This window comes from Neofelis nebulosa, chromosome 6, assembly GCF_028018385.1.
Source record: "Neofelis nebulosa isolate mNeoNeb1 chromosome 6, mNeoNeb1.pri, whole genome shotgun sequence".
Taxonomy (NCBI): domain Eukaryota; kingdom Metazoa; phylum Chordata; class Mammalia; order Carnivora; family Felidae; genus Neofelis; species Neofelis nebulosa.
In genome coordinates, this window is record NC_080787.1 from 109,702,034 (window position 1) to 109,718,152 (window position 16,119).

A 16,119-nucleotide genomic window follows, 5' to 3' on the forward strand; every position below is an offset into this window, starting at 1 on the left:
TCCATCTATCTGTTCAGCCAACTGACATCTTGGAGTCATCCTAAATTCCCTCATCTCTCCATTCCAATCCATTTCTAGACTTTATTTTTACCTCCCAAGTCTCTCTTGTTCTGTCACCTCCATCTCACTATCCTACCCTGCACGATCATCCTCTCATATGGATCAAAATAAGAATCTTCTAAAGGATTTCCTGCATTCATTCTTGTCATTATCCCAAACTCTCTCCTTAACCCTAGCCTCAGTGAGCTATGCTAATCTCCTATCTGAGGTTACCATCCAGTTTTAAACATCTCCCACTGGTATGATAGAGCCCCCAAATCTACTGCATGGCCTATAAAATCATGTAGATATCATCCCTAACTACCTGTTCAAACTTATCTTGCATCTCACTCCTTGGGCCATCTGCTCTTATAACACATACCAACTCTCTGTCAGTTCTTCAAGTGCATTATGCACTTGACCATCACAGGGTGTTCCACTTTCTGTTCTCTCAACTGGAATGTTGAATGATATTCCTGTTTCTCTTGGCCTAATTAATTCCTACTTATGCTTTATGTCTTAACTCAATGGCCACTTCTAGAAGGAAGCCTTCCTTGATCCCCCAGAACAAGCTCCCATTACACTATGTACCTTTCATAATACTCATCAAAGTTGGAATTTCACACTTACGTGATAATTATTCCAATTAACTCCCCAACAGAATTCAAACCTTGTAACAGCAATAACTATGTCCATTTTGGTCTCCATTGTATCCCAAGTACCCAATACAGCATCTGGCACAGAATTAGTCCTCAATAAATACAGAGTGAACCAATATTAACCTTCAAGTTCAACGCTGCAAAATGGCCTTACCACTTGTTTAAAAACAGAACAGTGTTAAAGCAGTAAAAGGACAGTACATCGTCAGTTCATCATAAACATGGCTCTAAACCAAGTTTCTCTTCTGATGGTTGTGAACAGTAAATCACTTTAAAAAGATATACTGATTCAGGGGGGCCTGGGTGGCTCAGTCGGTTGAGTGTCTGACTTCGGCTCGGGTCATGATCTCACAGTTCTTGAGTTCAAGCCCTGTGCTGACAGCTTGGAGCCTGGAGCCTGCTTCCGATTCTGTGTCTCCCTCTCTCTCTGCCCCTCCCCCGCTCATGCTCGCTCTCTCTCGCTCTCTCTCAAAAATAAGTAAACATTAAAAAAAATTTTTTTTTAATAAAAAAAAAGATATACTGATTCAGCAATTGTTGGGGGAGGGAAAGGAAGATGTGACAGAAGATATATTGTTTTGCTGTTATTTTATTTTTATTATTATTATTTTTTTAAGTAGGCTCTATACCCAGCACGGAGCTCAATGTGGGACTCAAACTCACAACCCTGAGATCAAGACCTGAGCTGAGAGCCAGTCAGATGCTTAACCAACTGAGCCACCCAGGTGCCTCATGTTTTGCTGTTATTTTAGAGAAGGGGTAAATAGGCAGAAAATTCCATTTCCAGATAGACAGGTGGGTTTTTCTAAAGTATTGGCTCTCAATCTTTGTACTACTCTAACACACTACTATAACTATTACTATTACTACTGCTCTTACTATTGTCCCAATCAATACCTGTGACTCCAGCACAGCTGTCACCAAGTGGCTCACTAAAGCAGGAATTCTCATGCATGTGGGAAGTATAAGAGAGAGGTGAGTAACCTGAAATATCTCAATATATTCTGATATTTTTTGTCCTCCCCTTCCCCTTATATATAGCCCTCTCCCTACGGCAAGCAGCAGTCACACAGGCATCATTTATATTTACTTTTTATTTTATTTTACTTTTTTAAATTCTATTTGAGAGACAGAGAGAGAGACACAGAGAGAGAGGGACCATGCACATGTGTGTGAGTGGGGGAGAAGGACAGGGAGAGAATCTCAAGCAGACTGGGGGACTTGATCCCACGGCGCCAGGATCATGACTTGAGCCGAAATCAAGAGGCTCAACCAACTGAGTCATCCAGGCACACCATTTAGTATTTAATTTTAAATATAACCTCTGACTTTTTTTGCAGCAAAATTGTTTTAACTACTATATTGATATTAAACATGGTATTACCTAAAGGCACAATAAGTAAGGCAGAAGAAAGAGCAATCTGGAAAGATACTCAAGACCAATTAAATGTAAGTTACCTACACTGGAAGTATCTGTGTCTTGATTATAAAAATGTTTTATAATGGTAATATAGTTTAAAGTATTAATCTCTAAGCCAAAGCATAAGAGACTGTTAAAAACTGAGAACAAACTGAGGGTTGATGGGGGGTGGGAGGGAGGGCAGGGTGGGTGATGGGTATTGAGGAGGGCACCTTTTGGGATGAGCACTGGGTGTTGTATGGAAACCAATTTGACAGTAAATTTCATATATTAAAAAATAAAAAATAAATAAATTAAAAAAAGAAAAAAAAAAGTATTAATCTCTAAAAACACTGAACTTTGGTGCACACCTGTTATATCACACTATAAATGGCCTCAAATGTTGAATCTTAATGCCCATATCCTTAAAACAATAGAAGTAATTCAATCCACTTACTAAGAAATAAAACAGGGCAAGAAAGTATGGAAATCTTTTCTAAAGATTTCAAGATCTCAGATTAATAACAGTATATGAACCTCTGAAATTCTGCAAATAATCCAACAGCAGGTCTGCTTTGAAAGGCACTGCTGACAACGAACCTCTCTCCTCAAAAACACACAACCGGTTCCATGAAAACCATAAAAACTGCTAAATGTAGAAAGACTAACCCACAAATAGGTAAGTTAACTGTAACAGAAAAACACACAAACAAAATGTCCCTTCCCCATTTTCTAAGATCTTTAAGTCAAGGGTTTCAAAGTATGTTGAAGAAACATGCTCACATCACGACAGGCTAGCATTTCTTATTTTGAGAAATAACGCCACCTCCTAAGCCAGGATGTGGAGTCAGAATATGTAATTACAATTTCTGAGAAAAAGGATATACATAATTTATTATAGCTCTGAATACTCATCTAAAATATTTAAAGATGAAAAAGACTGAGTACCACATCCTACTCACAGAATCATCCTTTCTCCAAAATTAGATTTTATATCCGACATCAAAATATCACTGTTCAAAGAGTCCTCTGGTCATTTAAAAAATTAGATATTGTTTCACTTTTTAAAAGCTGTTTATCCTCAGTAGGTACTCGCAGTTGGAAATGATATGAAAGTTCTCATGAGGCAAAAGCTACTCTTGCTCTGTTATTTAAAGCTAAAGCACTATTTCTAAAATCCATTAAATGCATTTTTACTACCCGAAAAATTAACTACCTTCTAGAAGTAAGCAGCAATCAAGAAATAAAAAATCATTTTCATATACCTAGAACAAGACGTGATTAGCTTCACATCAGCACTTCCATTGGAAACTCTTCAAAAAGGATGGAAGAGATGAACAGTCCTTTCAGTGGAGAAGAAACAAAATCTCTGATTTGCATCTATGCTAATCACAGATGAATTAGACCACCTTTTCTGTGGCTGACAGGAAAGAGGAAGACTGCTAACCACTAATCAAGGAGAGGATACATACCTGATATTCATATTGATTTGGATCTAAGGGGCACTCTCAATCATTGTAACTGACAGCAGTGATGCTTTCCGGGGTAACTTCATGTTCAAAGAGCTTTGCACATCTCTGATTATCCTATTTTTATGTACTTTAAAATGAAAGACCCATTCTGTTAAATTATCTAGTTAGAAAAAGCTCTTTATGTAATAATGTCAACGTGCCATGTTTCTAAATATTGTAATAATGCATTAATTTAACTTTCTGCACAACGTGGTAGGTTTTTGGGGTTTTTTTTTGGAACCACCACTACTCCACTCCACCCACACCCACACACAAGATTAGAGACTAAAGCAAATGATCATTCTTCACATACTCTCACAAATAAATCCAGACTTTGGGAAATATAGTAAAGGACAAACAAAACTTCACTCAATGTTATAAGTCTTTTGAAAAATTGTAGACAACTCTTGCGGTGTCTGCCTGTAATTTAAAGACCAACTATAAACCAAGAAGGACACTGATACTATCCTGTTTATCCCACTAAATTTTCCTAAGAGCTTTGATAGAATTCCCCTAAATAGTTCATGCATTCAGGGAATAGTATGTCTGTGTGAAACAAGACACGATGGTCTGAAATAGTTAAAAAAAACCATCAACACTGTATCAGTCTGGTGATATACAAACCTAGTTCGTCAATGTCAAAATCGATATAAGAGAACTCAAATGTTGAAAGGTGGGCTAAGGTATTCTTCTGACAATCTTTGAGCTTAAATCTTAAGGTTTATTAATGATGCATGTACAAGTAGGCTGGAGTAACTAGTTCCTGTTTCCTCCGCATAGAAATACTAGGAAGGTGGGTGACAGGACTCCAGGACACCCACACGTCGATCTACACCCCCTTTTTCTACTCCAACCTCACCTCACTCCTTTGCTTTACACATATACACACGCACTCTCCTGTCGCATCTGAACCCAGGTGCCCTGGTAGGTAGTTTTCTAGGGTCGTTTCACCAGTGCGTAAAATGGGATCTGATGCCTAGGGCTGAATGCCACCTCCTCCAGGGCCCACAGCTCACCTCCAGCTTGTGGTTAATTTGGGACACAGTCTGGGCTTTATGGCAAAGCTGCGCAAAGCAGGAACTCAGGCTGGTCATCTTCTGTCGCCCCTCATAAGTGATGTCCGCCTGGTCCGGATCGATCTCACCCAGGAGCAGATCCACATCCACAAAGGCCTTGTCGAACTCCTTCTCCAGCACCTCCAGCCATCGGAACATGGATACCCCGCCGGGGGAGACCCCCACGGCGCAGGAGGCGCCCCCGGGGCCCCCTCCGGCTCCTGCCGGGCACGGGCCGCCCGCCGACATGGCGCCGTCTAGGGCCTCCCCCGACTGCTCCTGACCCCCGCCGCCCACCCCGCGCGAGAGGAACTGCTGGGACTGCGGGGACCCCCGCGCACGCACGCTCCGTCGGTCCCCTCCCTTCCCCTCGCGCGGCTAACGCCGGCAATGCACCCCTGAGTGGCAAGAGCAATGAAGCTGAGGCGGCGGCGGTGGCACACGGAAGAATCCGGCCGTCCCACCTCCCGGCCCGCCCCCGCTGCGCATGCGTAGCGAAGACTTAGGCCGACGCAGCCTGGAGGGACGAAGTGGGCGGGGCTAGGATGAGACCTTGGCCTATGAAAAGCCTCTACTTGGGACCTGCCCGTCAGCGGCCATATTGACAACTGGCAAACTCTAGCTTGAGTCCCCGAGAAACAGGCACGCATCGTGTCGGCTTCCAAGTTGGAAAGGCCGGAGGAAGAGAACGGTGTCCACGTCGCAGAGACGAACAGTTTCCGCCTCCTTGACTTCACAGTGGGCGGGAGCCGTTCTAAAGACCTCCGGGACAGTTGCTGCGGCGACGTCCAGGGCGGGGAAGGGAATGTGAGGACGGGCGGTGTAAGCATGCGCAAGGGCCACGTTTTACCTTTCCTTACGGTTCCTGTAGAGGGTGAGGTGGGTGGACATACGGGCTCTTCTTGCTAAACCAGGCCCTCAACTCCGAGTGAAAACTGCTTGGAGCGGTGACTTGAAGGACAGCGGCCGCCCGGGTTTTGCTGAATTCACACGGGACCTTTTGTCTTGCCTTTAATAGGCAGCCCTGAGTTCGAATCTTGCACCCTGTCATATTAGCTGTCCTGTTTAGTTGTGTTCTTTAACCTTGAAGCCTTAGTGTCTAAAGTTTACTTCGCTCAGTACTGAGGTAAGATGCTTAACTTCAGTGCCTTCATCCTGATTATTAGCCCCCAGGTCATACGTTTCCAAAGAAACTATTTTTAAAAGTACTTATTTCAACAACTACGGTGTTCCCACAGTGACCTTTCATAACAAAATTATGAAGATACATATATTCATAAATATATTGAATGCAGAGCCCTGTTGAGGCACTGGGGACACAAAAACGAGTGAGACGAGCCTCACGCAAGCCGAGCTCGTAGGCTAGTGAGTCTAATCCTAATAGCTACTACTTCGATTTGAATTTTGTAGTACCTTTGGGAGTGTTGACAAACTGCCCTTTACCATTAGCCCTATTTGCGCTCAACTCCTTTCCACTCCTAGACTAGCCCAGTCTTAAGAAAGGAGAAATCAGATATTGGGTTAGGCTGGTGAGAACTGTCTCTTTTGCATTGCGTAAGGGAATAAATACTTTACTAGCCCACCCCAGACTCCTGTGATATGGAACAGACTCTTCCAATTGATCACCACCAAAGCCTGCCCCGTGCACCTCTCGCCAACGCAATGCCATTGAGGAGTAAGAAAGCTTAGCTCTAGTTTGCTCTCTGGATAGTGCAGGGCAGGCTAGCTGCCATCGATAAGTCCTTTGGCTTCAGCGAACTTAGTTAAGCAAAACTATGAGATCTTTGCCTTGAACTTAAATAGGCACCTTCACGTAGGTTTTAATACACAATAAGTAACATAAACCTAAAATATTCGTCTTTCCTCATTCCCTTCCAAATTAACTTTATTTTCATATGCAGTACTTGCAAGAACATCATACTACAGTTACCAAGGCCCCAGCCCCTTTCTTTGTATTATAGTTAGCAATGCATTTTAAGGAATTTGAAGTAAATAATTTAGAATTGGAAGGGTGAACATACATGGGATCACATTAAGAACAGCTTTCAATTGTTGAAAACATACCATGTGTAAAGCACTGTGCTATTTAATTTTTTGACCCTCACAAAATCATAAGAGGTAGCTATTACCACTTTTTTTTTAATTTTTTTTTTTAACGTTTATTTATTTTTGAGACAGAGACAGAGCATGAACGGGGGAGGGGCAGAGAGAGAGGGAGACACAGAATTGGAAGCAGGCTCCAGGCTCTGAGCCATCAGCCCAGAGCCCGATGCGGGGCTCGAACTCACGGGACCGTTAGATGGTGACCTGAGCTGGTCGGGGGCTTAATAGACTGAGCCACCCAGGTGCCCCTATTACCACTTTTTAATAGATAATTCACAAAGAGCTAAAGTATCTTGGTAAAGTCATACAGCTAAAAATCAAATGAGGTGAGATTTCAATCTAGGTATCTTTTTCTCCAAAGTCTTAACCTATTAACCAGGAAATATAGAAGGATGAAGAAATCCATTTCTTTTTGTATAAGTTACCGGCATAATAAATTGGCAAATCAGTCCAAAAGTTTTTCTTTTTAAAAAAATGTTTTTAATTATTTTACATTTGTTTTTGAGAGACAGAGACAGAGCACAAGAGAGGGAGGGGCAGGGAGAGAATGAGATAGAATCCGAAGCAGGCCTCAGGCTCTGAGCTATCAGCACAAAACCCCCTGATGTGGGGCTTGAACTCATGAACCATGAGATCATGACCTGAGCCAAAGTCTGAGGCTTAACCAACTGAGCCACCCAGGCACCCCAATCCGAAAGTTTTTCTAAAAAAATAATTTATTCCCAGTTTTAAGCCATAAACAAATCCATTGATATGTAATAAATATTACCAAAAAAGTTATTTCCTTTTTTTAAAGATTTAAAAAAATTTTAATGTTTATCTATTTTTGAGAGAGAGAGAGAGAGAGAGAGAGAGAGAGAGCAGAGTGTGAGTGGGGGAGGGGCAGAGATAGAGGGAGACATAGAATCCAAAGCAGGCTCCAGGCTCTGAGCTATCAGCACAGAGCCTGATATGGGGCTTACACTCACTGACCTCGAGATCATGACCTGAGCTGAAGTCAGACGCTTAATCGACTGAGCCACCCAGGCACCCCTACAATACTCACATTCTGTTATTACTCTCTTTAGTTTGGATGGACGACACTCGAAATAAAATTAATTTAAAAAAGGAACATCCTTCAACTTCCTACTATACTGTGAGGGCACAGCTGAAATGCATTTTGAGTGTTTTTAGTTTCCAATGCTCTGATTCTTGGTGAATACCATTTTCAGGATTGTAGAACCCAGCTCCATTTCTGTTTACAACCTTTACAACTCCCAACAAATCACACTCTGTGTCTCAGAAGACTTACTATCTCATGTTGTCCCTTCTTGTAATCACACTTGTAGCAGTCGCCCGTATCTCTGTGTGCTTGCTATCTTAGTACTATGTGACGCTTTCAAATGTTCATGAGGTGCCCTTTGTGTAGAAATTATCTTCTGCCCATTTAGACCAGGGATTTGCATTTCTGCAAATCACAACTTAACCTACAGTATAAAGCAGGGTTGCAGGGTTTGATATTCAAGTGCTGCCATCTGTTGCCAGTGTGCTTTGTCTACATTTATTGCCTCCCCCCACCCATGGACTTAATCAGTTAATTAATTTTGAATTGCCTCATCTTGACCTACTCTAGAATTTGGAATTGTATGTAATCTCAATTCTTGTGGGATTTATTTTCCTAAAGATAATAAAATCTTGATACTTCTATTCGCAATTGCATTGGCAGAAACTTCTGATAACTGTTTCATGAATCATGCTTATGTGATTAAAAAATTTCTAATATAACTTAAATGTGATAGTTTTGTTTTAGGAACTCATCCCTATAGAGTTTTACCACAAGGTATTACTAAGAATAAACAGGGTGGGGACTGAGGAAACGGGGGAAAAACAGAAGGTGCTAAATATTTCTTTGGTGAGTACTGGTACTTAAGCAGACATTTATCAAAGCATCTCTTAATTGCAAAGGCACTGTATTGAATGGACATAGATGATGCACTTTGGATTGGAGAGAGAGACTGCCATTTATTGAACTCTACTATGTGTCAGGTCCTGTACTATGCTTCACATGTTTCATTTACTTTCTAGTAACCCCACCAGGAAAAAAGAAAAGGCAAATTAAGTGATGTTGGGTCACTATAAACAGTTGTATGATAAATAAAGCCAAGGAACATCCACTACCATTTTACTTGAGCAATGCAGATCAAGTCTTGGAATATCAGGTCTATATGTATTATTTAAATTATATTTATTTGTATTTACTACCAATTTGAAAATTTGAGATATTCATATTGAAGAAGTAAATCTGGGCATCCCAAAGTGATTTCCTGGCCTTATTCTCCTTCCGATCATTTCTTTTATATACTCATACTTCTTTTAAGAAGCCTTCTTCTTAAAACTGGGAATTTTAATGCAGTGATTAAAGATTAGCTCAGACACCTCTTTCAGGAAAACTTCCTTTTTTCTTCTCATGTGGAGCTATGGCTACCATCACCATTTAGTTTCCTGCAAATACCTGCTACAGCGCTGACCATATTTTTTGGAGCCCCTCAGACCGTGAGCTCCTTGCAGCAATAACCATATATTACTTAATCTTTGAATGCCGGGTCCTAACACAGAACACAGAACATGGTAGAAATGATGTAAGTATTTGTGGAATCAGTTTAATATTTAAAATATTACAACAGTCTACTTAGAAATCTAAAAACTGTCACTTTTCAAAACATACCTTTGATACCTGCCAGAGAGCATAGCTAAACATTTTTTATAATGTTTAATGTTTCATAGCTCAAGAGTTAGGAATATCTACAAAATACATGTCAACCTTTAAAATCTAAGGAATATTTTTTCCCAACCTAAAGAGAAATGTTTATTTAACAATAATCTGGTTGACTTGACTAATAATAAATCCAGTATAATTTAAGCTTTGAGAGTTATTTTACCCATTCCATAGTTAAAATTTAAGACCTACTACATTTTTGTGTGGTGTACCCAAACCTAAAGACAAAACATAATGGGGCACCTGGGTGGCTTAGTTGGTTAAGCATACGACTCTTGGTTCCAGCTCAGGTCATGATCTCACGTTTTCATGGGTTCGAGCCCTGCATTGTGCTCTGAGCTGGCAGCTCAGAGCCTGCCTCTCGTTCTCTGTCTCCCTCTCTCTCTCTCTGCCCTTCTCCCACTTGCACCGTCTCTGTCGCTCTCAGTATAAATAAGCTTAAAAAAAAAAACATAACAAAAAGCAATTTTCAAAATCTCTATCACTGTGTTTTTTCCTTACACTCTCAACGACCAACTACAACTGCTATTCCACTGTTACCTGATTTACATTCTTTATTTACCCTTTCCCACAACTCCAGGTTTGATTCAGCATTATCTAAAACCACCATTTAGCAACAATGGTATCAGAGTTTACTAATCATTGATTCTTCCTCTTTCATCACTGTCAAGTCACTGTTTATTTCTCAGATTGTCAGACTTTACAGATCAAACACAGACTTCCCCCTCATCAGCCCCTGTCATTTATGTTTCTTGTAGATTAATTCCACAAGGGGCCCCAAACAATTGCATTCTGAACACTGTTAAACATTAGTTATCTTTTTTTTTTTTTGCACTTAGATTAAAACTATAAGAATACCTTTAAGTATCTTTTTTAGAATTTTCACAGTCTTTCAAAGAAACAAGTCAGAAAGTGTGGGGAAACAATTACACAAAAGCCAAGTCACAAGCATTGTTGGACAAAGAATTTGGCCCCATTTGACTGTAACTCACTCAAAGTTCATTTGGCTTTTGTGGCCATGGTAAGCAGAGGGAGTGGGGATGAAAAGATTTTTATAGTGGATATTTGTCACTATAAATGCAGGACTGCCCATATTTAAGCCCCCCCTCCTCTATTTAGGGAATCCCCTACCTTACATAACTTGAATATGATAAACTGACTCTTCTTCCCATAATGGACTGAAAACGTCAGACAAGCCCACTCCCCAACTCTTGACAGCGGGAGCACAGGCATATGATCTGGGGTCAGCTAACCAAAATAATCCACCTGGAATTTTTACCTTGAAGACAGTAAGGCAAGCTTGGGGTAATTCTTCCTAGTAGGGAGGAGAGATGGGAGTGGGGGTAGCAACATCCTTTTTGAGTAGTAGCGGGGCCAGCAAGTGGCACACAATTTCTGGTTCAGTGGTGCAGGCCAGGGCATCCGTGTTCTGTGGTGACACCAGACTGAAGTGTGATTTTGCCTGTGATTCTGGCTACAAAGGCTTGCTTTTATTCTTGCCATTTCCAAATCTGGTTCTGTAGGTTTTCACAATTCTGTATGCTACCCAATTGTCAATAATTCCTCTTCTGCTTAAATTAGCCAGATTTTTTTTCATTGCTTGTAACTAATAATCCAAACGAATACAACTATCATGTATTGAGACTCCCTTTTCACCCATGGACTTGACATGCCTTAGTTCATGTCATCTATTCCTTTCTGTAGAGTGGACATTATTTCCTCACATTTTATCTTCACGTATAGAAGAAAACATTAAGATTTAGAGAGGTTAAACAGTAGAAAAAGTATTTTTTTGTCTTACTTCAAAGTTACACTTTTTCTGCAACATTTTCAAGAAGGAAATAAAAGTTAAAAAGAATCATATTCATAATTTTTTGAGTCTTTAAAATTTCTTTTCTTTTATCTCAAAAGGAGATTTTCATAAATTAAAGCTTCTGTCTCACTTTTGGCCGATCAGTTTTATAATAGGAATCACAAGCCAGTGCTTACAGACCCAAGTCAGGAAGATCTTGGGTTAGTCAGCTTCTTCTCTGGAATTCAGTTTCCTGTCTACAATGGGAACTAGACCTTTGCTTTTAATAAACCAAGGAAGGCCAATATCCATTGCATTGAGACACATGTTTGTATTTATTGTGGGGTTTCCTGACAAGGCACTATTGACATTTTGGACTAGAGACTTCTTTCTTGTGGGGCAGTCCTTTCTGTTGTAGAGTGTTTAGTAGTATCCCTCACCATTACTCTCTAGATACTCATAACACTGCCTATCCTCTCCTGACCATTACCACCATTTATTGTCATAAAAAATGTCTTCAGACATCGCCAAATTGTCCCTGGTTGAGAACCCCTGGGTTATAGAAAGGAAGAAAGGAAGGGAGGTGAGGAGGGGGCATAAAGATAAAGAAGATAAGAAAGCAAGTCAAGGAGGATCCTGGCTTGAGAATCTAAACAAAGACATAAATCTAATTCAATCCAAATTCAAATGCAAAGCATATTCCTTGAGATTGCAATCCTCCTTGTGCTGAAAGATTAAACCTAGATTCTGGGATATATTTTGAACAGTTGCTGGGTGAGTCATTTGAGTTTCCATTCTTGAGAAAGGCACCCATGCTTCTTTATTAGGTTTCTTCTCGCCCAAAGAAGCCAAGCAATAATGATGAGATAAGGTGTTAAATCTTTTCAGAGAAAAGAACAGTCTGTCTCACACTTAGCCTTAGGAACCCATAAACTCAAGACCTAAAAACTCAATCTAGGGAATTTTACACTCAGGGCCCTTAGTCAACATGTGAAAATTCCAAAAATCAGCAGAAAGTATGCCAGAAGCTGACCAGTGATGGCCGTTTTGTGGCTGCGGCTTAGCACAGCATGACTGCAGAGGGGACTGTCGCCTCCAGCGCAGGTACAAGAAGACATGCATGTCCTTCAAGCACCCAGGCTGTACCTTTGTACTATACTTTCTCTGCAGTTTATGGTATCAATAAGACTTTGCCTTCTACCTGGAAAAAAAAAGACTTCTCAGCTTAACTCTAACTAAATAGGTGTGGTCTAGGGGAACAAATGGAGCTTTTATTCTTCAAAACATTTTCAACTTTTTATGATCAAAACTATTTATATTTATAATATTAAAACCAGGAAACAACTTAAAACTCCAACACTTAGTAGTTAATCAAATCTGGACAATACTCTTGAAAGTCTATTAGACATTAAAATTTATGTTTATGGAAACTATAAAATAATATGAAAAATATAATAGTAAAAGGTACAGAATATAAATTATGTAAGTAGGTTTACAATTGATAAAATAAAACAAAACTATTTACTATTGTAAAATACTAACATTTTAGAGATAATGTCGGCATTACAGGAAAGCTATAGAATACCATGGAAGAAAAAAATATTATACAGTGTAATTTCAGGGCTCAAAGAAAAGGGTATACTGCAGTGACCAACAGAGGGTAGAAAATGAAATCCATCGCTATGCTGCATAACAGAAAAATCAGCTGCCTCTAATGGCAGATGACACCAAAGGATTTTGTAGACATTTCATTTTAATTAACTATGAATTTACTCTCTCCATTTTAATTAACTATGAATTAACACAGAAGAAAAAAAAGTGTTCCATGAGTTTTTCTCTTGGTTTTTTCAAAGCCTAGGCAGAGAAAAGAAACCAGAAACGTGTTTGATTTGGGGACAAGACTAACACTGATTTTTTTCCCCTCCTTGCTCTTTTTTTCCAAATTTTCTTTTCTTGAACATTACTTTCCTATCTGAAAATTCTAAAAATTAAAAAAAAAATAATTCTCTTGTTGAGAAATTAGTAATAAAGTTTGTTGAAAATCAGAATATTGATAGAAAAGAAATCCCTTATCATTCCTTATCTCAGATAGTAAAAGAAAAGAGGACTTAAAAAAAATCAAAAGAGAGGAGTAGAAAAGTCTTTTGGGAAAAGCATACAGAAATCCTTACTTACTCTGGAAATAGATTATCAGAGCAAAGGAAATTTGGCTTCAAAATGAAAACTGTAGCAGAGAGGTAGGTTGAAGGGGACATCAGAAAAGCTTTTCAATATTAGAAAGCATTTCTTTGGAGCGATGGGCTCAGGCCAACCAGCATAGGGAAATTCAGGTCTTCCATTGGGGAGGAGAGAACTTCTCTATATAATCTTTTGCTTAAAATGCTTTTAAATTCCTCAGCAGGGATGAGCACAGCAAGTAAAAGAGCCTCAACAAAAGCGTGCCTGGGACAAATGAAGCCTTCCCTCTGCAGTCAGGTTTCAGAACACACAAGTTCCTCTGAAGACACTCGATGCCTTTTCTTCCATTATTACAAATAGATGAAGGTAACTGACCCATTTTGATGTTTTGTTCTCATCCAAGTCAACAATATTTTTGAATGACAAAAATATTGTACAAATTTGATATTTGAGTGGACCAAGTGATAGATGAGTTGAACAATTTATCTCTGGCTCTAAACCCCTCTTCTTGGTAGCCCATTGTTTCCCTAGCCATAAAATGTTACTGAAACAACAATAATAAAGAGAAAACCTGCTCATTTTCCCATACTAGTTAATGGGAGAAGAAAACACCTGCCTGCTGCAGTCCTACAAAAATCGTTGTAATATAGGGTCACAGAAAATCCAAAGGTTTATAGCCCACTATAAAACAGCTCTTTGTCTTTCCCCACTAATTCCCTAGTGTCACATTTAACAAAACAAGGAAACTACAGATAATAGACGTGTTTGCAGATTAGCCTTCCAAGCCATAAATAACAGAGGGGTTTGCTCACCTACAAATATTAAGGCAGCTTATCAATGTTTAAGCCCTTTGTAATGGTTGCTAACATTTTAACCCAGACAAAATTGGAATTTTTTCTTCCCTGTCTCCTTACATTGACAGAGCACACATTCATAAGATTCTATGATCAGATTTCATGGTATAAAGAGTGAGACATCATCTAAACACTTGGCTGCTGCCTGAGAGGCCCTGTTTTGGAAGATGCATCTGCTTTATGCCTTCCTTGCTTTGCTCTCTCTTACCTCTGGTTTCCATCCTAACTGTCCTGGGAGATGTAGCTGCGATTCAGTGCACTCGGTACAATGCTACAGGCTAACGGAGGTACCGTCAGGCCTTCCTTCCACCACCAAGAAGCTCTACATTAGCCACAGCAAAATTCAACACCTCCAGGTAACCATTCTACAGTCAGGTTGCTGCAATTTTATTTTTTGAGGCAGGGTGAGGGGCAAGTGTGGGGCTGTTGACGTTTAATTTAAATAATCCAAACTCAGAACTAGTGATTATCAAGTTTGTGTAGCGGCACTATCATTTGCCTTCTACTGCAGAGATGGGTGTATGCCTCTGGATATTTCTTTGGTCAAAAAAAAAATCTGAATCTATAATTAATGATATTTTATTTGTTTTTATTTTTAACAAATGTAATTATACTGTTGCAAAGTAAAAGAAGTGGCTCTCTCTCTCTCTCTCTTTAATGTTTATTTTTGAGAGAGAGAGAGAGCAGGCAGAGGAGGGGCAGAGAGAGGAGGACAGAGGGTCCAGAGGCAGTGAGCCTGATGTGGCACAAATCATGAGATCATGACCTGAGCCAAAGTCTGACACTCAACCCACTGAGCCACCCAGGTGCCCCAGGAAGTGGCTCTCTCTTAACAAAAAGAGTTTGAGAGCAAATGGCTACTTCCTGTTCCCAGGATTAAGAATAAGTGCTTTCAGGGCCACCTGAGTGGCTCAGTCGGTTGAGCATCTGACTTCGGCCCAGGTCATGGTCTCACGGCTCATGAGTTTGAGTTGCTCGTTGGGCCCTGTGCTCAGAGCCTGGAACCTGCTTCATATTCTGTCTCCGTCTCTCTCTCTCCCTCTCTGTCTCTCTCAAGTATAAATAAACATTAAAAAAAAGAAGTGCTCTCAGGGGAAAGGGGAAAAAGTAGTTTTGTTTGTGCCATAAAAAAACAGATGACACTTAGAGCATCATAAGACCATCAAGATGAACCCAAGCATTTGAGAATTATTTATACAAATCCTACAAACATGCCAGGCCTCAGTGTCTTTGTGGACACCTCTACAGAGGAAATACATGTTTATGTTTGGGCACATTACTGCCGTTCTCGTTCTATGCACTTTTAATTCTAACATTTTTATTTATGCCTACCTATTCAGAGTGCTGTAAAGAATGCTATAGATTTGCCTGGCTTTTGTAATATGAAGGAACTTTTTGGCCTTTGGTATTTCGAAAGGTATCAAGAGATAAGGGTTCTCATCTTCATTTTCTCCCTAGCTAGAGATATAATCATCTTAAACAAGCAGTTAAAAAAATCTCCAGGCCTCACTTTTTACCTTTGTGAAGTAAAAAGCCTGGGTGTGATGGTGATCCCAAGCTCCTTTTCCCTGGCAGATTCCATGGCTCTCTGGTTTTGTTTTTACTAGTCACTGCTTCTCCCTCATAGGCCAAATCCTGAGATAAGGAAATACCTCTCTGTGATCCAGGCACAGACAGTCAGCAGGTGAATGTACTTTCCCTTCATAAGAGTCACCATCCCCTTTCATTTGGTTAAGACATTTTAACGTACGTGTGCCTAAGCAGGGAGACTTTC

At 40.0% G+C, this 16,119-nt stretch overlaps 2 protein-coding genes across 8 annotated transcripts in view; one reads left to right on the forward strand and one right to left on the reverse strand.

The window, feature by feature from the left end:
* The window catches only part of GOPC (golgi associated PDZ and coiled-coil motif containing), a 40,919-nt gene extending 35,822 nt beyond the window's left edge, over positions 1-5,097 (reverse strand). For all 3 annotated transcript variants that reach the window (XM_058735092.1, XM_058735091.1, XM_058735093.1), the window contains exon 1: positions 4,625-5,097. In XM_058735092.1, coding sequence (XP_058591075.1) covers positions 4,625-4,912 — 288 coding nt within the window. In that variant the 5' untranslated portion in view covers positions 4,913-5,097. The remainder of the gene's footprint in view (positions 1-4,624) is intronic.
* A 38-nt stretch (positions 5,098-5,135) lies between these two features.
* Positions 5,136-16,119, forward strand: part of LOC131514758 (nephrocan-like) — a 31,853-nt gene continuing 20,869 nt past the window's right edge. Inside the window, exons 1-3 of one of the 5 annotated variants that reach the window (XM_058735087.1) lie at positions 5,136-5,789; positions 13,712-13,857; positions 14,414-14,701. In XM_058735087.1, coding sequence (XP_058591070.1) covers positions 14,513-14,701 — 189 coding nt within the window. In that variant the 5' untranslated portion in view covers positions 5,136-5,789; positions 13,712-13,857; positions 14,414-14,512. The remainder of the gene's footprint in view (positions 5,790-13,711; positions 13,858-14,413; positions 14,702-16,119) is intronic. The other 4 variants (XM_058735086.1, XM_058735088.1, XM_058735089.1 and 1 more) reach the window with 4 other exon arrangements.